This window comes from Myotis nattereri, assembly GCF_964212035.1.
Source record: "Myotis nattereri genome assembly, chromosome: 1".
Lineage (NCBI taxonomy): Eukaryota > Metazoa > Chordata > Mammalia > Chiroptera > Vespertilionidae > Myotis > Myotis nattereri.
This window is the reverse complement of record NC_138075.1, coordinates 132,452,481-132,478,499: the sequence shown is the minus strand read 5'-3', so window position 1 is coordinate 132,478,499 and position 26,019 is coordinate 132,452,481. Positions and strand designations below refer to the sequence as shown.

The following is a 26,019-nucleotide window of genomic DNA, read 5'->3' as shown; positions in this document are numbered from 1 at the left end:
TTTCCAGCGCAGTCACCTCGGCCTGGAAAACAGTCTCTGCACAGAGTAAATAGTTGATGTGAAGAGGAAACCGTTTTAGCCTGCAACATCTCAGCTCAGTTTATCTTAAAGCACTAGAGATTTGCAGTTTTACTATTTAGATGATGCACTTGGCGATACTTTATAAACATCTATTTTAATTTCTCAGAAATTAGTAAAGAGCCAGCTCACATAATTATGTGATTATCAGGTAAACTCTCCTCGTGCATGTTTTATATTTGCATTGCTAACGGGCCTGAATACATTTTGGGGAAATATCCCCTGGTTTGCTGTTGATTATAAATGTGGAGTGAAACCGGGCCTGTTCTTTCATGGAGCTGCGCTGTGAAGGGCCACGTGGTGGGACACAGGGCGGGAAGGCAGAGCAGGCACGTCCAGGAGCTGACCTCCAGCTGCAGTGGAGTCTGCCTTCCTCTTGCTTCCTGCACTCCAACACGTCATGAATAATTGATCCTGAATGACTGACAACCAGCAAAATGACCATACTGGGCCCTGGGGATCTGCGAAACCCTGCAAGTATCTGCAAATTGGAGCATTTTTCTCCAGAAAGTATGTAGCTTTTATCTCATTGTCAACGGTGTCGCTGACCTCCTAAAGCTCAAAAGCCACGGGTCCTGTGCATTTGGCTGAGGTGGGCACGCTCCACAGTACAGAATCTACACTTACTAGTATCCTTTTATTCTATTAACTTCTGCTGGTTGAGATTCTGCCCCGCCTTTACCACAGGATCTGCTTTGGCCATGACCTTGCTCACCTGTCTCACTCATGAAGCACTTAAGACTTGCAAATGTGTTTTTAAACCAGCAAAACCCCACATCTGTTTACTGTACTGGTGTCATAACACAGTGCTGCTCAGTCAGCCTATTCGTGATGTGCTCATCACACTAGACACCAAACTGGTGGATATAGTTTAGATCAAGGATTTACAGTACATGAATTTCCTGTGGAGTACCACAGTCATTTTGTTGTTTCTAAAGCAATGTATTGTGTAACACTTAGGCAAAATGTCAGACTCAGAAACTGAACTTGGCCCAGTAAGGTATGAAGTTCACAGGCATTTGGATATGTGAGTTGCCCAGGAGAGTGTGAGGCATGACCCCTTCAGGATAACATCCTAGAAGGACAAGGCGTTGCCCTGGAGACGATGGAAATATTAGGGACCAGGGGACATCAGTGACCAGAGGTTCATGTCACCAAGTGCTGTAAATCCTGGACACATGACTAACACTCCTGGCCCCTTGTAGCTCAGAGCCCACGTGCTGGGGATGAAGGCCGCTGTCCATCTTCCTTCATCTGGAGTATTTGTCATATGGAGAATGAGTCAGTTGACATTAAATCAGACTCACTCACCTTTGCTATGAAAGAAAAGCAATAATACCAAAGTGCATGTTTAACAAGGACAAAGTCAATCACGGTCCACTAGGTGAATCGCCCCAAATTGAAAGTGCTGCAGACCAGAAAGTAGGTAGCCAGGACTCAATTGCTTCATTACCTCATTGCCTGGTGAGATGCTTTAGAAAAGTCCTATAATAATTCTGAGCTCAACTTTATCCACTAAAAAGAGTCAGTTTGAAGCATGACACTTTCTATCTTTTCAGAATGTGATGGGGATGGAGTAGACAGTTCTGTAAAGTGCCGTACGTGTCAAAGAGAAAGGCTGTGTTAGAAAGCAATACTGAAGTCTTGGCTTTCTGCAGGGCTCCAGGCCCACCCACCTCATCTCTAAACTGGGGTAGGGGTGAGGGGTCATTACTATCAACAGGACCACTTCGTGGTACAATGGTTTCTGGTTCTTACTCATTTTGCAATGAAATCTTACCAGCAAGCCTTAAAGTATATTTCATAACTTAAATGTGAAATCAAAAGCTAATTCTGATTAATTCTAAGGCCTTGCAGAGGCTTAACACATAATCCTCACTCCAACAATATTGGCTGTATGGACAAATTAAAGAGTACGTGAATAAATCATGCCCACTCTATAATTACATTATGTTATACATAATATACACTGAGTGGCTAGATTATTATGACCACCCCATCAGTACAATGAAGTGAATTAGTTATGCAAATAATAATAATAATAATAATAATAATACCTTGAGAGTATTTGCTTAGGAAGTTTTCAATATTCAGTATTTTTGGAAGTGTCAATGAAGTACTGATGGGGTGGTCGTAATAATCTGGCCCGTCATAATAATCTGGCCACTCAGTGTATACATCATTTTATACATTATTTTATACCTAGATATGCTTCACTCTCAAAATGCAATTGTGGTTCATGTAGTTCAGCTACTACTTGGGATAGTAAATTGGATCACTTTCACTCTTACAGATTTAGGAATATAAGATCAGACTCAACATTTGGGTCACGTGTGTCTGGCCTCTAGGTCTTTACCTGCTACCTTAACATCTGGAAATTCCTCTGAAAGGTGCTACAGGAAAACAGAGCCGAGGTGCAATGATGCTGAGGGAGTCGAACAAGGGTTCACTAGTGAGAGGGAATCGGGAAGATGGAAAGCGAGACCGAGAAAGCTGATGAGACTGGGCCCCAATGATGGAAAATAGGATCACAAGAAATAGAGAAAAATATAAAGACATGTCAAATTCCTTTTGACTTCTAGTTATTTTTAAGTTTCACAGTTTTGATGTTAAGTTTGGACCTTGAGAGGCATTCTAAAATTCTGTAGCAAAACAATACAAGAATAAACTTAAAAATATTCAATGACAATAAACATCAGTGTGTATATGTCGCTATTTGCTTCTTAGCAGCCTGGTATAAGCTGCAAAACCACATTGCTTTTAGAACCACAAGTGCAATAAAATAGTTGAATTATAGCTTGAATAATTTGATAAGTCACTGTCAAATAGCTCGGGGTTTAGCAATAATGGGGGTTTTACTAGAAAGCATGTTGTTTGTCTATTCTCTTAATGTCATTTGTTCTCTCTGCTAACGTCTGAGAATGAGATGAGCTGGAATTGTAAACCCATTTGCAGAAAACTAGACTAAACTTATTTCCGCCCTTTGTAAGTCTCTCACTAGTGATTGGACTTCTCTTGGGAGCTGATGCCAAAGACAAGGTTATCTGCAGTTTGTCCTTTGTGGGTTTTACTGAAAAGGGTTTTTTGCTGGGCTGAGAATGTGGAAAGAGGATAAAGAAACTAACAAATGCTTAGTTCACCCAAACCTTACAAAAGCAAATAGACAGGAGTAAAATTGCAGATCAGCAAAAATAAAGGAAAGGTTTTTATTTAAATATATTCCAGTATCAGAGTCCATGCTCGCCCCCTCCCCACGTGACCAGATGCTATTATGGAGACCAAGCGAAGAGATAAAAGTGAATTAATGGTAAATTATAAGGTAACATTTTGAAAAGTATTCAGATAAACAAGAGCTTGGAAACAGTTATTATTTATAACTTAAGCCATGCCAGACCTCCCCAAAAATGTAACCCAGTTTCCTCAGATAATTGGACCTTTTGGGTTAAATTTTTGTAACCGTAAATTCCCTATAATCATTATCCTTACTCAGATCAGCCTGCCTTTGGTGTAGTGTCCCCAGGAGCATGCAAGCTATATCTGGTTAGCAGTAAACATTTTTAAAAATTCTTTGGCTGTAAATCAGTTTTTTAAAAACAAAACATTATTAGGTTTACAGGACTGTATTCTTCATTTTTTAAAAAATATATATTTTATTAGTTTTTTACAGAGAGGAAGGGAGAGGGATAGAGACTAAGAAACATTGATGAGAGAAACATCAATCATCCGCCTCCTGCACACCTCCTACTGGGGATGTGCCCGCAACCAAGGTACATGCCCTTGACCAGAATTAAACCTGGGACCTTTCAGTCCTCAGGCCAACGCTCTATCCACTGAGCCAAACCGGTTAGGGCATGTATTCTTCATATTGATATATTAAAAAATCTATTAACTTTATGTGTTAGGTTTATATTCTACTCACTCCCAAGTGAAGACTTGTCACAAAAATCCCTGGGCACAATGATAATGGGCCCCTGTCACTGAACACCTACACACATTATTTTATCTAATCCTCACAACTACCCCAAAGACAGGGACTATCCCAGTTTACGAAGGAGGAAGTAAGAAGTAAAGAGATTAGGTAATTTTTCTGCAGTCCCAGGGTTCCTAAAAGGTAAAGCCAAGTTTGAACCAGGTAGCACTGTCTCCAAATTCATAGGTTTCTTAATCAGCTCAAATCACTTCTGGCCATTGATAACCCAGAGACCAGGGGAGGTTCTGGGGGAATTTTCTGAGAGGCAAGTCATTTCTTTTCATACTCTTTTAGGTAGAAAGAGCTACTTTTCTCCACTTTTATCTCCTCATTTGACACTGCCTGCTTTCTAGTGGCAGCATTCTAATTTGTACTTAGTCCCAAATAGTGCATTTGGTAATATCCTATTGTATCTAAATATTGCACATAACTGTAGCAATCACTCTCTCCTCCTTTCCACAAAGAAAGATATAATATATATTTCAATAAAATACACTGTTTGTAAATAGTATAATGCAGTGTAATTATATTCACAACATTTATATTATATAACTTTTTATTATAAATACTTATATATTATATAATGTTTATATTATTAGATATAACAATTTATATATTACATATTTTAAACCTTATATAATATATATTTTATAATATAAAAGATATTTAAATATTTATTGTATTTATATTAGAAATATTTATATTTACAAATAGTACTATATTTACTATTATAGTACTATATTTACTATTATAGTACATGAAATATCTATGCATATATTTTATACACATATATGTACAATATATGTACTTTATAATACAATCTATATATATAAAAGCCTAAGTGACTGAACAACTGGATGCCCAAACAACCAGTCGACCAGTCACTATGATGTGCACTGACCACCAGGGGGGCAGACACTCAATGCAGGAGCTACCCCCTGATGGTCAGTGTGCTCCCACAGGGGGAGTGCCACTCAGCCTGAAGCCGGGTTCTTGGCTAGCAAGTGCAGCAGCAGTGTCGGGATCCTCTCCCACCTCCGCTGTAGGCAGGTGATAAGGACCGAAGGGTCCTGGGCTGCAAGAGCCCCGGACTGCTAGAGGGATGTCTGACTGCTGGCAGGTGGACATCCCCTGAGGGGTCCTAAACTGCGAGAGGGCACAGGCTGGGCTGAGGGACCCCCCTGAGTGCAGAATTTCATGCACTGGGCCTCTAGTCTACACTAATAAAAGAGAAAGATGCAAATTGACCATACCTTTGTGATGCTCACAAGCCAATCAGGAGTGAGTATGCAAATTAACCCAACAAAGATGGCAGGTTAATTTGCATATGCAGGCACTGAGTGGCGGGGGGCGAGGCAGGATGCTTGCATCATCGCCATGGTGACAACGTAAACGTTCCGCACCAACCCAGCCACTCCAGGCCTCTGGGCAGCATGGGAAGGCAGAAAGGTGGCTCCAGGCCAGAATGAAAGCAGAAAGGCTGTGCTAGGCAGGAGCGAAGGCAGAAAGGCGGTTCTGGCTGGAGTGAAGGCGGTGCCAGCAGCCAGGGGAAGAAAGGCCCGTTCTTGCACTAATCTTTATGCATCAGGCCTCTAGTATATTATATAAGGAGTAAAAGCCAATTAGCTGTCTGCTGGTGACAGACAAATGTCACATGTTTTATTGGCTTTGCATGGCATAATGGTAAAGAATTAACACAGTTATGTAAATTACTAGAGGCCTGATGCATGAAATTTGTGCAAGGGGCTCTGCCGTCGCAGTCCCGGCTGCCTTGGCCTTAGCAGCCCTGGTTGCCTTGGCCCTCGCTGCCCCGGCTTCTTCTAGAAGGCCGTCCGGATGGTTGTTCTGCTGTTTGGTCTAATTAGCATATTAGCTCTTTATTATATAGGATAATTGAATTGGAATATAAGAATAATAAATCTCTATAACCAAAGAACTCTAGTCCCATATTATGGCCTCCAATTTAGAAAAATTCCTTACCACAACAGTCTAGCAAAAAGAAGAAATTCAGACACTTGTTTTTATGATGTAACCCTGAGTGGTATTCTTAGCATATAATTTAATTTATAAATTGGGGAACTAAAATGTCCCTTAGCAAGTTTAGAGCAGAATTGGAAAAATAATCCCTGTGTCAATGAAATAATATTGCCACTAGACTAGTAAAAGTTGAAATACACATGGCACCATGCACAACCTAATATATCCACAAGAACAATGAACAATTCCTTGTTTTAATTATTACTAAAATCTATTCAGTGATTGGCCTGATTTTATAAATCTCACATCTTTTTATTGTAACCTATATATGAGTACTAAGTAGCACATTGCTATTGATCCTGACCCCTCTAAACAGAACATTTTCAACTTTTGATTAAGTTTTGATTTGGTAATTTTGAGTAGTTTTACTTTTTTAAAATAGTATTGCTGTACACTAATGTGTCCTGAATTTTACAAATTTGTGAATTTTGCTCTGTCTGCTAAAATCTAATACTAAGATTAAATTTTCTTAAGTAACAGACCTAAGGTCATTTGTCATTGCAAGTTTTTAGCTAGAGAAGCATTTTTCTACTAAAAACCTACCCCTTAGGCAACATTTAAAATCTTTTAGTTATATATGTTAATCCTTACCCAAGGATATTTTCCCATTGATTTTTAGAGAGAATGGAAGGGAGGGGGAGAAACATAGAGAGAGAAACATCACTGTGAGAGAAGCACATGATTGGTTGCCTCCCAGAGCCAGGAATGAACCTTCAGCTGAGGTACATGCCCTTGACTGGAATCAAATCTGGGACCCTTTAGTCAGCAGACCAATGCTGTATGCACTGAGCCAAACTGGCTAGGGCCGTTTAGTGATATTTTTATTGTTGTCCTGCTGATTGTGTTTTCACAATCAAATATGTCACAAAAGTCAACTAAATTTGCTTTTAAAACAGGTTTAAAAAGAACCAAAAAGTCATTTGTTTAAAAATATTATATAATAGTGGCCCAGTGCATGAATTTGTGCACATTGAAAGGAAATTAATTAGAAGAAATATTTTAATACCGCTATTCGCCCTTTCTTTATAATAGAAGTGTCAACCAAATTCACGGTTGACAATGACAGATGGGAACACATACACGTGCGATTGGCACCAGGGAGAACTTTTTATGACTTGCACATGCGCAAGTCAACCTTGCCTTTTATATATATATATATAGAATGAACTTGCTTAATTAGACCTACTTTCTGATGTAGCTACACTTTTTCCAGCCCAGTGAAGCAACACAACTTCTCTTTCAGGTAATTGTCAGCAACACAGCAGTAAATATCAACATGAAGCAGATTATTATTGTAGATCACTCAGGGAGAACAAAGGGTAAAATATTTTAACTGCAGCAGTGTTTGACTATCTTTTGTGCAGTGAGAAAACCTTAAGTAATTTTCAAGGTCCAGCATTTCTTACTTATTTTCAATTGGGTCAACTTTCTAAACTTTCTAAATCTCCATTTTCCAGCTAATGAAAAGAAAATAGGATTCCACTGAGTCTGCTATCTACCTACTCCAGGACTTCTGTGAGGATCAAATGAGATGAGGCACAGAAAAATGCTTCACAGACATTTAGTTACAGTGTAAAGTGTTTCCACCTGGTTATAAAGCAAGTTGTGTTCCTGGGCTGAAGAAACTATAAGGAGGCTAGTCGTCACTCGGGAGGGAAAGCTGGGTGTTGCTACATGACGTCATTACCCAGTGCCTACAGCGACCATTTCTGGGCTGGACTGGGCTATGGGCTGAATTTTGCTCCACGGGGTCTTAGCCCACGGGGTCTTGGCAGCGTTGGCTGTGATTTGGTGGTCTGTCGCCAGGGCCTATGTCCCACATGGGGGAAGCCAAGTGTTGCTTTGTAGGTGCCAGGTTGGTGGTGTCATTTCTCTGTGCATCATGGCAGCTCCTACATTGAGTGTCTTCCCCCTGGTGGTCAGTGCATGTCATAGTGACCCGTTGGACAGAGGGAAGGACACTTAGCATATTAGCCATATATATATAGACTAGAGTCTTGGTGCACGAAATTTGTGTATGGGGGTGTTGTCCCTCAGCCCGACCTGCACCCTCTCCAATCTGAGACCTCTCAGGGGATGTCTGACTTCCGGTTTAGGCCCGATCTCTGTGGGATTAGGCCTACACTGGCAGTTGGACATCCCTCTCATAATCCGGGACCACAGGCTCCTAACCGCTTGCCTGCCTGCCTGATCGCCCTCAATTGCCCTCCCCTGCCGGCCTGATGGCCCCTAACTGCCTCTACCTTGGCCCTTGCCACTGTGGCTTTGTCTGCAAGGATTTCGGACATCCAGAACATGTCCAGTCAATCCGGTTTAATTAGCATATTACCCTTTTATTAGTATAGACTAGAGGCCCGGTGCACAAAAATTTGTGCACTCGGGAGGGAGGGGGGCGTCCCTCAGCCTGGCCTGTGCCCTCTCGCAGTCTGGGACCCCTCGGGAGATAACGACCTGCTGGCTTAGGCCTGCTCCTGGGTGACAGAAGGCAGGCCCAATCCCTAGGTGCAGCCCCTGGTCGGGCTCAGAGCAGGGCCGATTGGGGAGTTGGGGCGCCGCCCCCTGTCATGCACAGAGCAGGGCGGATTGGGAGGTTGCAATGCCACCCTCAGTCACGCTCAGGGTAGGGCCAGTTGGGGGGTTGGGGCACCGCCCCCTGTCACACTCAAGGCAGGGTCGATGGGGAGGTTGCGGTGCCACTGTCACACTCAGGGCAGGGCCGATGGGGAGGTTATGGCTCTACCCCATCACACACAGAGCAGGGCCCATGGGGGGTGGGGGGATTGGGGCACCGCACCCTGTCACACCCAGAGCTGCAGGGAGATCAGGGGGTTGGGGAGCTCCCCTCTATCAGGCACAGAGCAGGGCTGATCAGGGTGTTGGGGCGCCTTCCCCTGTCATGAACAGAGCAGGGCGGATAGGGAGGTTGTGGCCCCGCCCCCTGTCACACACAGAGCTGCAGGGCGATCAGGGGGTTTGGGCGCTGCCCCCTGTCATGCTGATCCCGGTGCCGAGAGGCCTCTCGGCTCCACTGATCCCGGTGCTGGGAGGCATATTACCCTTTTACTATATAGGATAGAGGCCTGGTGCATGGATGGGGGCCAGATGGTTTGCCCTGAAGGATGTCCTGGATCAGGGTGGGGGTCCCCACTGGGGTGCCTGGCCAGCCTGGGTGTGGGGATGATGGCTGTTTGCAGCTGGTCACACACCCTTCAGGGTGGGGGTCCCCACTGGGGTGCCTGGCCAGTCTGGGTGAGGGGCTGAGGGCTGTTTTCAGGCTGGCGGATGACTGTAGCTCCCAACTGCTCCTTTTTTTCTTTTTCTTTTTTATTCTGTGCCAGCTTTAGCTCTGGCTCCAGCTCTGAGGCCTCTGCTGCTGAAAGCAGCTATCTGGTTTGTTTAGGTTCTATAATCGAAACACTGTATCAACTCCAGCTCTGAGATCCAGGTCAGCTGAAAGCTGGTTTCTGGGGTTTTGTTTAGCCTCTATATTTGTTACAATGTTTCAAACGGCAAGCTCAGAGGCCGGCAAGGCAGGCAGGGAACGTTGGAGTCTTCCGTCACTGAAGCAAGCAAGCCTCATGTTAGCTTCCAGCTGCCTGGCTGCAGGCCGCCATCTTGGCTGGCAGTTAATTTGCATATCGCCCTGATTAGCCAATGGGAAGGGTAGCGGTTGTACGCTAATTACCATGTTTCTCTTTTATTAGATAGGATGGCCTGGCCAGTGTTGCTTAGCGGTTGAACATCAACCCAGGAATCGGGGGGTCACTGGTTCAACTCCCTGTCAGAGCATATGCCTAGGTTGTGGTCTTGATCCCCAGTAGGAGGCATGCAGGAGGCAGCCAATCAATTATCTTTCTCTCCCATCTATGTTTCTATCTCTCTATCCTCTCTCTTCCTCTTGCTCTAAAAATCAATAAAAATATATGAAAATTATATATATACACATACATTCATACATAGGTAATGTTTATAATATGTAACAACTTTATAAATCAAGAAATTTATTTAATTTAAAGAATCCCCCTTATAAATTTAGGCTAGAAAGCAAAAATCCACCTAATAACTATATTTTCTATTCACTCCTTCATTGCTTGTTCAATAATATTCACCAGCTACTTATGCAGGCAATGAGCTTTTCCCTATTCTTGGGAAGTTTACAAGGTAAAAGAATCAGTAAATAATCGTAAATTCAGCATGGTAAATGCTTTTTGACATAAATATGTGCAAAGGACAGTGGAGGCAGAGAAGAAAGGATCTGTGATACTTTGGTATATAGTAAAGAGGACACAAGACTGTTAGAGAGAGCAGCTTAGAGAATATGAACCTTGAATTATAGTGTAATTGTTATGAACGTAATCTCTGGAGCTAGACTTCCTAAATTCAAACCCAATTCTTATACATCCCAAGTTCAACCTTGAACAAATGACCTGTCCTTTGTCTTGATTTTCTCCTCTATATAATGGACACACTAATAGTAACTACCTCTTATGGCTGGCTCTTATTTGGCATGCGATAAATGTTAGCTATATATAGTATTAACTTAGAAGGGTGAGAAGACACTCACTGGGAAACAGACATTCTATGAGGAAAATAAAGCATGTACAAAGATACAGACACATAGCATTTCAGCGGCTATAGAGACTGACCTGCACATTGAATGGTAATGCTTTGGGGCAAAAGCTGAGACAGGAGAGATAAGCAGGGACTAGATGCCCAGGGCTTGTCTCATGTGCAAAGGGAAACAGTCGATTGTTTTGATATAAGATAGATAACAGATATAAGAATTAGAAGCTCGGTTGAAAGGTCTGGGCTAGAGTTTCATCCTCTTTCACATGGCGGGTATACATTTAAAATTATTGTATCATCCCAGTGAATTGACTCATATCATTCTGCAATATACTTTTTAAATGCTTCTTGCTTTACTCTCTACTTCCTCTGATGTAGTATAGCTTCCTTAGCTTTCTTTCAATTCATGTTTGCATGCTATATTGTACAGCCTCTTCACTTTCAACCTTTTGCCATCTCAAAGAATATATTGGGATTTTGTTTTGCTTTATATTTCAGTTGGGGGATTTAATGTCTTTACATAGAATAAAATTACAAACATTATTGAATTTAAACAAACCATTGTTTTACTTGGACCCTGTTGGTCCCACCTGTTCTTATGTTTTTAAATTATTCTTTCTTGTCTTTTTAAATTGATCAGTTTAATTACTATATTAATGTGTAATTTTTAGCACATAAAACCTATATATGTCTCATTGTGTATATCTTTTAAACATATATTACTTGTACATTATTTTTTATTCTTCTTTTGGTGGTTATGTTAGAGATTACAATATTCTTGACTCATTTGAATCTAACTTAAAACTAGTCATTTTAGTACTTCATGATAAGTCAAGGACCTTAAAACCTTTTAAATTCATTTAGCCACTTACTGTCTTTTTGCTATTAATGTTAATTATATTAATTCTATGTCTATTTTAAGCGATAAAACATTTTCATTGTTTTATGCAATGAGTAATACTTCCCATTGTTGTTTTTCTTCCTGAATTTCTGTGCTTCCATATGGGATCAATTTCTTTCTTTTAGAAGAGCTTCATTTAGTGGTTTTTTATTTATTGCAAAACTTCTGGTAAAAACGTATCTTGGTTTTTCTGAAAAAGGCTTTATTTTGTCTTAAATTTTGTTGGATATTTTTTTCTGAATATAGAATTATAATTTTCCATTTATTTTATTCAGCACTTTAAGATGCCATCTGGATTCTATTATTTTGGTTAGGAAACACTGAGGAGTACTTTCTGTGCTATCCATACTTTGGGACCCCCAACCCCATCAACATCCCATTGTAGAGTGCTGTGTTCTACAATGACCTATCACTGTGTGTGTGTGTGTGTGTGTATGTAAGAGAGAGAGAGAGAGAGAGAGAGAGAGAGAGAGAGAGAGAGAGAGAGAGAAAGAGAGAGAGAGAGAGGCAGAGAGAGAGAGGCAGAGTGACTAGAGACTATTATTTTGGCCAGGATTACCAGACGATATGTGGTGGTTTTAATTTGCATTTCCCTTTGGTGAACAATTTTCATGTGCTTTTTTTGTCATATGTAAATCATCTTTGCTGAAATGTCTATTCCTATCTTTTGCCTGTTTTCTAATTGGATTATTTGTTTTTTCACTATTGGGTTTTGAAAATTTTTATATATACTGAAAAAGTAGTCCTATGTGGTTTACAAAGATTTTCTCCCAGTCCATAGCTTATCTTTTCATCCTCTTAAAGGCCTTTCTTAGCACAAAGGCTTTTAATTTTACTAAAGCCCAGTTTATCATTTTTTCTTTTATGTATCATGCTTTTGGTGTCAATGCTAAAGACTCTGCCTATCCTGAGGTATGAAAGAGTTTCTGTTCTGAATTTATATAAAAGTTTCATGGTTTACGGTTTTCATTTTATGTCTGTGGTTGTTTTGAAGTAATTTTTGTTTAATGTCTGAGGTTTAGGTCGAAGTTAATTTTTGCCTCTGATGTCCAATTGCTCTAGCACTATATGTTGAAAAGACTGTCTCTCCTTCATTAAATTGCTTTTGCACCTTTGGGAAAAAAGCAGTCGGGCATATTTGTGGGGGGTCTATCTCTGGGTTTTCTATTCTGTTCCATTGATCTAGATGTCTAAACCTCCACCAGTATTGCACTGTTTTGATTACTATTGCTTTATAGTAAGACTTAACTTGAGATAGACTGATTCTTCCTACTTTATTCTTCTTTCTCAAGATTGTTTTAGCTATTCGAAGGCCTGTGCCTCTCCATGTAAACTTTATATAAACATTTTTATGTTAATGGAAAAATCTTGCTGGAGTTTTGCTAGGAGTTGCATTATACATATGCATCAGTTTGGGAATAATTATTATCTTTACTATGTTGAGATCTTTGATTGCTTTTATCATTTGTAACTTTTAGCACATAGATCCTATATATGTCTCATTGTGTATACCTAAGAGTAGCATTTTCTTTGGAGCAATTGGGTTTTTAATTTTGTTTTCCACATGTGTATTGTTAGCATATATAAATGGGATTGATTTTTGGTGCATTGTTTTTAGATCCAGAGTTTTTGCTGAACTCACAATAAGTGTTCTAGGAATTTTTGTTCAGATTCCTTGGGATTCTTAGATACACAAATAATAGCAATTTTATTTTTTCCATTCCAGTGTGTATACTGTTTTCCTTGCCGATTCCACTGGCACGAATTTTCAATGCTATGCCAAATAAGATGAGAAAAAATATTCTTGCCTTGTTTCTAATCTTGGAAGAAGAGCATTTAGTTTTTCACCATTAAGTGTCATGTTAACTGTGGAATTTTTATAGATATTCTTTATCAAGTTGAGAAAATAGCCTTTAATTCCTTGTTGCTGAAGTGTTCTTATCATGAATGTGTGTTGGATCTTGTCAAATTCATTTTCTGCATCAATTGGTATGGTCATATCATTTTGCTTAGTAAATCATTTTTGAAATTTCAAAGTTGGCAAGAATGATTCACATGAAATGCCCTGTAACTAATGATACATACTTATGATGTTTTAAATAATACCAAAATAATTCAACATAAATTAAAAGGATAATACAATTATCATTATCCTAAATTCTTTATACATTGCATTGATCTTTTCCTAGTGACTTTAGCTACTGATTAGGTGCTAAATGACTTTTCCTTTAGTAAATTACCTTTCTTTCAGTGTTTTAGTTTTATGCTTCCCAATATTACCAGACTAAAGACATATTCTAAGTTAAAGTAGGCTGAGTTTCAAATTAGGATATCTAAAATGAGTCCAATCGAATGATGCTAGTAAAAACAAACCAATAGAAATTTAAAAGAAAACCAGACAACTCATGTTATAAAACCATTAAGATTTTATTTTGCATAACATAAATATAACACCTAAAAGGTTATACATACTTGAGATTAATGAGTACAATAATAAATACAATTTACTTTTAGATAAAAAAGACAAATGGGCTCATGTGGAATTTAGTTGAATTTAGAGAACGAATTCACTGCTTTCGGGCAGTTGTATGCCAGGCTTTGAAAATCACAGGCTGTCTGTGGTTCACCCCCATTTCCCCAAGGCTACAGCTTACAATGCTTTTATGTCCTTCTTCCTGTGCATCACTGGGTTTCCTCCAGCTACACCTAGGGCTGCAGCCGGCTCCTGGGAACAGGAAAATGCCTGAACTCAGGCCAATCTTTGTCCTAAGTATGCCAGCTATCTACCCTTTGTCCAAGTGGTGGCTGCCCAGCGATGGATAGAGATGCTATCCAAAAGGCCTCAATAAAATATCAGCCACAAAAATGTCAATTCTCAAAATAACTATTCAGAAATGGGTATGACTCCACAAAGCCTTTGAGATGAGTTGCTTAGATAATATAGCCCTTTCTTACATTATCAGATTTATCCTGGCTTGAGCTTCACTCTGAAGTTTAATAATTAGAGAGGAGTAATTTAGGATTCAGTTACTGATTTTTAATTAAGTAGATCTTGACCCAGATCTCACTGCATACTCTGGGTTCACATTTCCAATATTTTTGTAGCCAACCATTTTCTTTCTCTGAAGAAGTAGTTCTTTTGCGGAAGTGTTTCCGACTTGGGGAAGAAGGTTAGAGTGACATTACAGAGTGTTTCTGACACAACTTGATGGATGGAAGAGCCACTGATGGATGGGAGTTCACTAGTTGGTAGAAAATGTGTAATAACAAGGAAGATGATGGATTTATGGTGCTAAACCACATGTTGAGGTTAGGATCTTATACTAGTGTTTTAAAAGGAATTTTAAAATATCAGTACAGCAAATAAATATTATTTTCTTATGTATGAAACTATTTCATAGTCAGAGTTCTCCTATTCTACTCAGCTATTGTTGAAATATAGAAATAGTAATGTGACAATAATACTTTTTGGTGAATAACCCTTCTTTTGTTAATATTCATCTTTATATTTCCCAAAGACACATGTTTATATTTACATTTTGCCATAGGAGGAGCAAGAGCACAGAGCATTTGTACTATGTTTAAATATAAAAATAGGGGAATATCCTATATAATAAAAGACTAATATGCAAATTGTCCCCTCGACTGGGAGTTCCACCAGGAGTGCTGGCCAGCCAACTGCCCACGGCCCCTCCCCCCAGCCAGCCCCTCCCCCTATCAGCCCCCCTTCTCTTCCTCCCCTCCCACCACCCCCGCCATCAGCGCAGGCTGGACAGACCCCACCTGTACACAAATTCATGCAACAGGCCTCCAGTACAGAATAATATTGAATGAAATTGAAAAAACATTTTTAAAGAGTAGTGTAATAAGAGCAATTATAACAATTTCCTGTATCATACAAACACCAAAAAGTGTTTACTCGTGTGACTTTACTTGTTACTCACACATTTACTTCAATAATTTGACTATTCACCCATATAGTACTATATTTACTCATATTTATAGATAATGTGAATTATATAATTCACTCATATAATGTTTTATTTACTTAATTATTTGACTACTTTGGAAAGAATTATCTGTGATAATGTTAGCTTTTCACTTTCATTATATTCTGTGTATATTTCAAGAATTAAGCAATGTGCTTTATTACAGTTTGATTACTCAAACAAGCTACTTATTGTCAGTTATTGCCAAAATAGGGGTACATAACAAACTATCCAAATTTCAGTGGTTTATGCCTAGAGCATTTATTTGTATCAGTCACTGGTTTGACTGCCTCTGCTCCCAGCTGCAGGTTAACTGTGGTTGGTTCCAGACTTCAGGCTGGGCTCATGTCTGCTCTCCATCCACTTTCTCTTTCACCAGCAGTCACCCGGGGCATGAGCTCTGGGTGAATCACAGGAGCACAAAAGGCCAAGCAAAAATCACAAGCCCATTTAAGGCCTCTTTCCACTTCATGACCACAAAGATTCCAATGTCTAAAGCAAGTCATATGACCAAGCCTAACATCAAGTGGACAGAAAAATATCCTCCGCCATTCTAGTGCACTTCAAAGAGAGAAACCGATGACAGGGGGATTGAAGGATTAAGAATCATTCAGTCTACCACTCAATCTATGCCAATACATGCCAATGATTTATGGATTTTTGCTCTGGGGTTCCTTGGAGGAGGAAGGGTGTTTCTGTCTTATGACAGCAGTAGTAGTGGTGGTAGTAGTAATAGTACCTATACTTATAATAGGGTAATATGCAAATTAGTCACAACACTGTCATGTAACGACCGAATAGCAGGAGGGCTGGGCAGTGAGCTACAAGAGGCAGAGAGCTACAGGAGGGCGGGACAGTGAGCTACATGTGGTGGAGAGCTATGAGCGGCGGTAAGCTCAGCTGAGGCAAGCAGCAGTGAGCTACTTGTGCACGGATTCATGCTCAGGGCCACTAGTTGTATGGTAAGTGTTTTTAATGGCACTTACTGTCCCCACTTTTTACAGTTATCATTCTGCCCTTAGTAACTTATTAATAACAATAAACAAGTAGTGATAAAATATATAACTTGAATTTTTAAAAACAGTATTTAGTTTTTTGGAGCTGATGTAGTAATAGAATTAAGCCAACCAGCATCATCATTTTCCTGTATGAAAACCTCCAAGTCTTTATTGCCCCTTGCTAACTCCAGCCCTAAATGGGCAATGTCCTCTTACCTGGTGTCACCTCCTCCACTCCTATTCCCCTACATGTAAACACTACTACCAGATACAATTTTAGATCAGACTTGACTAGAAAGTACATTCTGACCCTACCACTCCTCTGACAAAAGACTTTCAAGTGGACCCCATTGTCCACAGAAAAAAAGTCTAAATGTCAAATTCTGTACTCTGACATTTGAGGCCCTCTATAGAACAACCCATCCTGTTTTCTAACCTTCTCATTATTCTCTTTCATGTACTCTGTTGTTTTCACAAACAGAATTTTGCTCTTCTAAGCATATAATATAAATTATATGCACCTTTGGTTATGAGGTGCTGTCAGCCTGGAATTGCCAGCACCAAGCCCATCTCTACCTGATCTTGTCCTATTTATCCTTCAAAACCCAGATCAGATGCCACCTCCTCCTTGAGCATTCTAAATCTTCATAGCCTGAGGTAATTTCCCCTTCTTGCTAAACTCATAGGGCTTTCCTGCCTCCTTTATGGCACCTATCAGTTTCTAAATTGGGCTCTCATTATTTATCTATTCATAGCATTGTTCCTGGACTACTATTCATCTTTTTCACACTTCAATACTAAATATATTTCCTTCACTATTAAAACAACAGTTATTGAATTAATAAATAAATGTATCAATTCATTAATACCGTAATTGTTCTCCCCTGCTATGCATGTCAATAAGCTTAAGTGGTTTCCTTAAGTAGCAATACTAAAATAAAAGCTGTGCAAACTCCAATTCTTTTTTTAGTTTGCAAGCCTATTTAATATGAAAAGAATTATTAGAATTATACCATGAAGCACTGCACATTGCTTTGGTTTCAGAATAATTTTGTCCTAGATACCACCATATGGGAAAATATCAGAAACTGGGCCTTTGGAAGAATTTCAGCTCCAGAAAACATCTGACTGTGCCCATAATCTATAGTTTGACCTGAGTTAGGAGCGGTGGACAAGGCAGTCTGACCTCCTAAATCAGTGGTTCTCAACCTTGGCTGCACATTAGAATCACCTGGGAATCTTTTTAAAATCCTGATTTCTGGGCCTCACAGCCAAGGTTGAGAACCACTGCACTAAATAATGCCTCAGTCCTGAACAACACTATAGGTTGATAGCCTTTGCCTCTGAGGAGGGCTGCCATTGTGCGCATTTCCTGCCAAGGGCCAAGTCCAAAATCTTAGCGCCCCCTAATGTTGAAAGCAACCCTTTCACTATTAACAGCAAAATAAATGGGATACGAATAATAAATGAAGACCAAAGTCAGTGAAATTTAACTTTGAAAGTAGTAATGATCTATGTTTGTGTAGAATGCAAAATTTATGGACATTAGTTCTAGTATTTAATCCCTAGTCCTCTTACGACTATTTTGAGCTTAATTCATCCTCACTATTTCTGTTGAAATTGTCCATAGTTTTCTTCCTTCTTAAATCTTTTCTGAGGCATTGACTTAGGCTGTGGAGTGGATGAAACTAAATCCAATGTTCTGAGGATTTTCCATATTTTTTCATAGTAAATCATTTAGTCATCTCATGGGTATTTTTTTATCCCTCTCGTTTTAGTCTAAATTTCAAAATTTTTATTTAAAAGTAGACTATTTTCTTCACTAGTGGTCTTCTTCTTTAGCTCTTCTTTTTTTCTGGAAAAGGGAAAATTAAATTTAGAATGTGGTTTAGTATAAACTGGAAGTGCTAAATGCCTCTCAGCCTCTTTCTGACAGATTATTTAAATAAAAGGTTTGTTGGGAGCCAATTTTCTTGGCATGTTGGGTAAATTCTTCATAAATTCAGTTTTCAACTGGATAGTGTTCATAAAAGCAAAACATAAAAATAAAACATGTTCACAGTTTCCACCAGTTTCATTATGCAAAACACCTTTTTCTAGAAAATTGGATTTCTCAAGGCTAGAAAAGGCTTTAATAAATCACATCAGCAGGTCTAAAAATGCACAGAACCAACTCTGATTCCCCACTTTTCTAAGCAACTCTGTTTGAGTGAGAAGAAAGAGATTGAGGGGTGGTGAGAGGAGTGGAGAGGAACTAGGTAATGGAGAAGTTAAGGCCAGTAGCAACAGCACCTGCACAAGCCCACTGAAGCTCAGGGAACAGTCTGACAATAGTTATAAACATTGAGAGAAAGTAGAAACAATATGAATTTTAAAAGCCTCCATGTGGAAACTAAGATGTGTTCCTCTCGGTTTGCTTAATGATGCCTTTATTTTGACACAGGGCCTCAACAAGGATGTGGTGGCTATCTAACAGGCTCCAATGGCACCTTTGCCTCTCCTGATTCTGATGCAAATGGAAGATATGACAAGAATTTAAACTGCATATGGTTCATAATTGCCCCTGTAAACAAACTCATTAAACTCACCTTCAATACATTTGCTCTGGAGTCAGCATCTGCTTTGCAAAGATGCATTTATGACTATGTAAAGGTAAGGCTATTATATTTCTCTACAGAAGTATTCTAATCCAGACTTTCATATGGTATATTCCACTTTATGCCATACAGGAGGTTTTGAAAATTGTGTGTACTGCTAATTTTTAAAATGACCTATACTTCAATGATATAATGTACTAGAGGCCTGGGTACATGAAATTCGTGCATGGAGGTGGGGGGTCTCTCAGCCCGGCCTGCAACCTCTTACAGTACCAGAGCCCACGGGGGATGTCCAACTGATGGCTTAGGCCCGCTCCCTGACATCTTTAGCACTGCCTTGGAGGCAGGAGAAGCTTCCACCACCACAGCTGCACTCACCAGCCATGAGCCTGGCTTCTAGCTGAGCGGCACTCCACCTGTGGGAGTGCACTGACCACCAGGGGGCAGCTCCTGTGTTGAGCGTCTGCCCCTGGTGGTCAGTGCACATCATAGTGACCGGTCATTCCACCGTTTGGTAGATTTGCATATTAGCCTTTTATTATATAGGATAATATAACAGATGCTCTATCTTTATATCAAATTAATCTTTAATATGGAAGACTCAAAAACTTTGGGTGGCTTCTAACATTAGCTTTAAGATTCACTGTTTAACCGTGTCTCATAAGGAGATGATCTGTGAAATAAGCTTGTATAGAAAGAGATACTCAAAGGACCTTTGGTAAACCCTGCATATAAAAAACAACCCCTTATCTATTTTTAAAGTATATAGACTTACTTTTCATATTACCTTTAGATGTGGAAAATATCTTAGTTCCAAAATATCATTAAAATCCAAATTGAACAGAATTGTAGAAGTCTAATCTGGAATCAGGATTCCAGGTAAATTGCCACAGAGGGTGTCTGGAGTTAGGGCCCCGAGGTGAGATTACCTTTATGTCAGGAGGGTATAGAGATGGTAGAGATGACAAGTCTGGTGCAAGAGAAACTTTTAAGTTCAAAATCACGTTAAACTTTAAAGAAATCGTGTGTGTGTGTGTGTGTGTGTGTGTGTGTGTGTGTGTGTGTGTGTGGTTTTAAACAGAGAATGAAAAGTCATAGGTGGAGTACACACTTGTGCCCTTAATTATATACTGTCTCATATTTCACTGTGATAAGCCCCAAGCCTCATAGAGTAGAAGAATGTTAGTGCTATTAGGAAGAGAACATGCTTTTTGTGAAGGATCGGGGCAGGTTGGGTCATAGCAGGGCGGACAAATGGCATTGCCTGTGGGCAGAGGACGGAACAGAGTTCCAGCAAGAGAACAGAGCAGAGGGGAGAGAGCAGAAGAGCCCTTCTGAAATCAGGGGAAACGGTGCTTTCATTTAGGGGGACAGCATAGAGCTAGACAGCTAGGGTCCCACTCAACTCCATGAAAGGTTCACAGTGAGGCAACTGGAGAACAAAAGACAAGAAACATGAGTCATGGAAAACAACAACAATCAGGAATGCATAGTATCAGCGAGTCAAGGAGAGAGCCTTTACCAAGGATGGGTGGTCAATGCGTTTAAGTGGTAAATTAGAGGCCGGGAAAGGTTAAGATGAAGGAAAAACTCATTAGATTGGATGACAACTTTAAATAAAGTATTGACACAGGAACAAGATCAGAGGGAGTTCTTGAAAACCTAGAGCTAACAATAAATGTCAGTTCAGATTGAAATATTCCTTTCTGAAATGAGACCAAAATGGCCAGGAACAGCAGAACAGCTGATGTTCAAGAAAGTTCAAAGGTACCTTGATTTTAGGGAAAGAGACCTTGATTTTACAGCAAGGTACTAAGTGATAGAGACAAATAACATGCACTCAAACCTAATTTTGCCACCTTACAAATTTTGTCTCCTTGATTCTTATCACTGCATCTACTAAAAAAAAAACAAAAAATCACATAATCATACCTATCTTGCAAAGCTATTTTGAGGATAATGTATGCTAGACTGTTCAGCACTATGCCTGACATATAATTTGTAAACAAATTTATTTTTTTATTTTCCCCTTTGCAAAATTACAGAAGACATGAGGCTGTACAATCTCCTTTTCTTAAAAATATTAAAAATAATTGATTTGCATTTACATTATTTTAAGTATAAATTCATAAAGGGTGTTTGGGCTTGGTTCTGCTGGGAAGGTTGATAGGATTTATTCTCGAGGTCAATTTCCATATAGGAGATTGTGATTTGATAATGTCATTAAAATAATAGTAACTTTAAGACAGAAATAGCAATATTGAAAACAAAGAGTTACTTTCTAGCTTTTAGATATAATAAAAAACAATATGTTCAGATCTACCCTTATTTTACTGCTTGGGAAAGCAATTTTCCTCACTTGGTAATTTTTCAGCTTATATGAAATGGGCAGATAAAAGAGCACCCCTTGGAATGGGAAGCCTGGAGGGGTCTTTATGACAGAGATTCTCTGTGACAAATGGGACTTTTGATTCCTTTTAGATTGTTTCTTGGATATTATAATCAAATCACTTTTGAGAAAAGCTAACAATTCAATTCAGTAGGTAGATATACAAGTGAAAACTTGCCAATTCTATTATTCATCTGTAATTATATAACTATTTTTTAAAGGGTTGATTTGGAAGGTTATTCAAATATGCAGTGAACTGTGCATGTCACTGAGTGGATGTGCTGAAGTTAACATCACATCCATTCCATAAAGAGTCATGTGGCATCATTACGTACTGGGCATTGTCCCCTGCACTCAAGATGTGGAAAAGTAAAAATACAGTTCCTCAAGGAGCTGAAGAGTGAGGAGACAGACATAAATCAGACAACATGACAAAATGACAAATATGGGCCACATAGGAAAGCAGAACAGAAGCAAGAATGGTTGATGTCATTTTGGGGTCAGGAAAGGCTTCCTACATGGGATGGCTAAGCTGGGCTTTGGAGGAACATCACAAAAGTAAGCTTCCTGTGTGAGGCTGGCTGCGAGGAGAAGGCAAGTCAGAGGGGCTGCGAGCTATGCAGAGGAGGCCCAGCTTCTGGACACCAGCTTGCCGATTGGCTAAGACTCCTCTGTGGTGAGCAGTGAGTAAAATGGCAGAGAGGGCTCAGAACTGGTACCCTGGCTGACGCGTTTCTCTCAGGAAATATGGAACTAGCCGAAAGGAGATGGCTTCTTCCTAACATTCCCACCAATACTTTGTAATACTTCCTTGACCATCTAAAGACAGTCATCTATGCTATAGCCTCCCCATATACATCCTATATAATAAAAGGGTAATATGCAAATTGACCCTAACGGCTGAACAACTGGTCACTATGATGCACACTGACCACCAGGGGCAGGCGCTCAAAGCAGGAGCTGCCCCTTGGTGGTCAGTGTACTCCCACAGCGGGAGCACTGCTCAGCCACAAGCCTGGCTGATGGCTGCAAGCACAGCAGTGGTGGTGGGAGCCTCTTCCGCCTCCTCGGCAGTTGGACATCCCCTGAGGGGTCCTGGACTGCGAGAGGACGTAGTCCAGGCTGAGGAAACCCCCTGAGTGCACGGATTTTCATGCACCAGGCCTCTAGTAGTTTCATAAATCAATATAATGTACTAACTGCAATGAAAAGGAGTAATAAAAGGAAAGTATATAAAATAGTGCAGATTTCAATGTTATCAATTCTCTGATACAACTACACTAAGTCAGGTGATAACATAGTCAGATTCTTCTATAGTATGTGGAATCATGGCAGATATAAAAGTTTAAGTTTAAACTAATATGAGTGGGCTGCACTTGTAACGTAAATGGAGTAGCAGTATCACCATCTGCAATATGAATTTCTAAATAATGGTAAAACTAAAATAAAACAGTTGTAAAGAAAACAAAAACTACCCTTCAACTTACACAGCAATTGCATTTTTGGGAATTTGGTGAATATTAAAGCTGTGCAAAAATATTTTTATGTTTGAATATTGAATGGGTTTAGGTTCTCAGATCAAATAATTAGAAACAGTTTTTTATACACAAATGTCTGGCAGGACATTCAATAATGTTGGACATAGAGTAAACCTTCACTTTGCAGAACTCTCCTGTGAATTATAAGATGGGATCCTACCATATGACTGCTGAGTGGTAAATGCCAGTTAGAGCACCAGGTTATTGTGATGACCACAAAACACCACACGTTCTTCGCAAAGCACTCCCCAGGGAGCAGTTCTGCCCCATTGAGAACATCTATCTTAACCCACTGGGCTTCCCCGTTCAGTCTGTGGTCAGCCACTGGAGAGGGGGTTGTTCACCTCTGGGAAGAAGATCAGCAATCTATCCAGGCACCAGGTTCCCATCCTTATGAGGCAGTACCTACTACTGTTCATTCACTCATTCATTCATGGGATAAATATTTATTTGAGCACCCATTATGTTCCAGATACTATTTTGAGTACTGGAAAAGAACATCAAGATAAAATACCATACTACTACTAGTAGTAATTCTAAAAATTGTGTTGTAAAAATTCCTGCATTTATAGAGCTGATTCTAATTGCTTCTTGTGGCTCTTCCTGAAACCACAGGGACCAGGATGACATTTTCCCCAGAAGGTTCTGAAATGATTAGAGTTCAGCCCTAAACTTGAAAAGTCACTGTGCTCTGTTTCCCATCCTAAATTTTGCCCTGGCATGTTGGCCCGTGGATTCTAACAGAGGCTTCTCAACGAAGTTAAGGAATTTGTAAGAGGCAATGTAGAGATGCTCCAAATAAGAATATAAAAATCTTCCTGTTATCTAATTCCCAGGAAAATATTAAAAGATAAAGTCCTAAGAAAATTAGTGTCTGAAATGAAATTAAATGGGAAAGAAAGTCCACTATCAAAGTCTCTTGCCCTTTAGCATTCAAGTTCACAGAAATTAACATTCAAACACTTCCTTCCCCACTTTCTTCTTGGCTCAAATTAATGGCTGGGTAAAGTGCAGGGTCTTTCAGTCATTGTGGGTAGAAGCTGTCTTCCCCTAAATTTTTTGTGCAATTCCTTCGGGATCTTAAGTAGATTCTAATGTGCTCCACTATCAAAGAGTTTTAAAAGCTGAGAAAACATAGAGTACTTTTCGGAACTCATCTACATCCACAAGACTTAGAACATAACTTAAACTCCGGGTCTGAAGCCCTGGTGCCAGGCCACATATACGCCCAGTATGCAATCAGCAGCAGCAATGATTGTGCAGGTCCCAAGGGCACCACCCCTGTCCTGGTCCGAATGTCCCCATCTCCAGCACTGTGCACTCTGGAGCCCCCTGCAGAAGTCCACAGTGGAGATTTAGCATTATCAGCGAATGGGATGGCAGATGAAAAAATGTTGGCTTCGGCTACCAAGAGTCCAGGAGCCCATGTCAGTTGTCCAGAGGCCACAACCTGTCTATTTCAACTCAATTAAGAGAAATCTTATTGTGGCAGTGAGTGAACAAATGCAAACATCAGCTCAAAGCCAGGCATTATGCAATTACCTTCCATCACTTTTACCAGCTATTTATTCAAAACCCAAATCAGATCTTACAACTTCCACAGGAGAAGATGCAACCTCCTTAGCATGAAGCATATAGAACTTCAGTCTTGTCCCAATGTGTTTCCCAATCCCAATTCTCTCACCCTAATCTCCAGGCACATCAAAAGGTGGTGAGCTGTTGAGACATGCCATGCCTTCGGTACTCCTGAGGCTTTCTGCATAGCCTTCCATCTGCTTCCTCTTCCATAGGACTGGAAGGGCTCCACCTACTGTGTGTGTGTGTGTGCGCGTTTGTGTGTTTATTGTTGACAGTATTACAAATGCACATCCTGCCTGGTTTTCCCCCGCCTTTGCCCTTCTTCCCAGCCTCTGCCCCACACCAAGCCTTCACCACACTGTTGTCTGTGTCCATGGCTATGCATATATGGATACAAGTTCTTAATTTTAAATAATAGTTCAAACAAATATCTGTGTGAGGTCTTTCCTGGCTCCATCATCTGGGTTCCCCTATTACATTACTATTTCATTGTAACACTTATTTTCTTTATTTTATATATAATTCATACACATATATGTATTATATTTAATTTATGGATCTCTTTCTCCCACTAATTTGTGAGTGTACAATGAAGTGTCTTGAATGTGTGGAAAGGGCATTATAATCGTTGTATGCATAGGACTAGCACGAGGCCAGGCACACAGTACATAGAATAAAAGCGCTGCTAATATGAATGTGCTGATAAAGGCAGCAATGTTTCCAATAGAAGTTTAACTTGCTTACCTGAAAAAGTACATTAGCTAAAATTTGACCAAACTACTCTTTTATAAAGTGAGGGGGGGATACATGGCTTAACTCTTGAATCTCTTCTGGCTCTAAATTTACTAAAATCGTGTTCAAGCAGGTGAGACAGTGCCATCTAGTGGTCTGTCCTTTCTTCGGTTCACTGTTCAATTACTCTATCCATTTCTATTTTATATATTCCTAACATTTTAAACTAGGCCAGTGGTCATGTCTATTCCCAGGCTTATAGCACACCACAGTTCTTTTAGAAATTCAATATTTACATCTACACACATACTGATTTTAGCAATACCATGATTACTGAGCTGGAGAAAACAGTTTTCTAGTAATTGGCAGAAATCCAAGTACCCACTTATTCTAGGTACTGGTGATACCACGTGAATAATTAGCCTTCCCACGCATGGCATTTACAATCTTGTTGGGAGAAAGACCAGAAAAAATAAATAAGCAACAAATAAGATACGTTTTTATTATAATAAGAAAATAGAAGAGGGGGAGGGCCACATTAGATTGGCTTGGCCTCTCTCAAAAAGAGACATTTGAGCTGAGATCCCTTGAGTATGGTCTGTCCAAGAGCTGAGGAGAGAAATGCTTCTGGCAGAAGAATAGTGAG

At 39.9% G+C, this 26,019-nt stretch overlaps 1 protein-coding gene across 1 annotated transcript in view; it reads left to right on the top strand.

The window, feature by feature from the left end:
• CUBN (cubilin) overlaps positions 1–26,019 on the top strand; it is a gene marked incomplete at its 5' end in the record, with an annotated part of 286,558 nt that overhangs the window by 243,755 nt on the left and 16,784 nt on the right. The window contains one exon of the mRNA XM_081091329.1: positions 18,983–19,191. Coding sequence (XP_080947455.1) covers positions 18,983–19,191 — 209 coding nt within the window. The remainder of the gene's footprint in view (positions 1–18,982; positions 19,192–26,019) is intronic.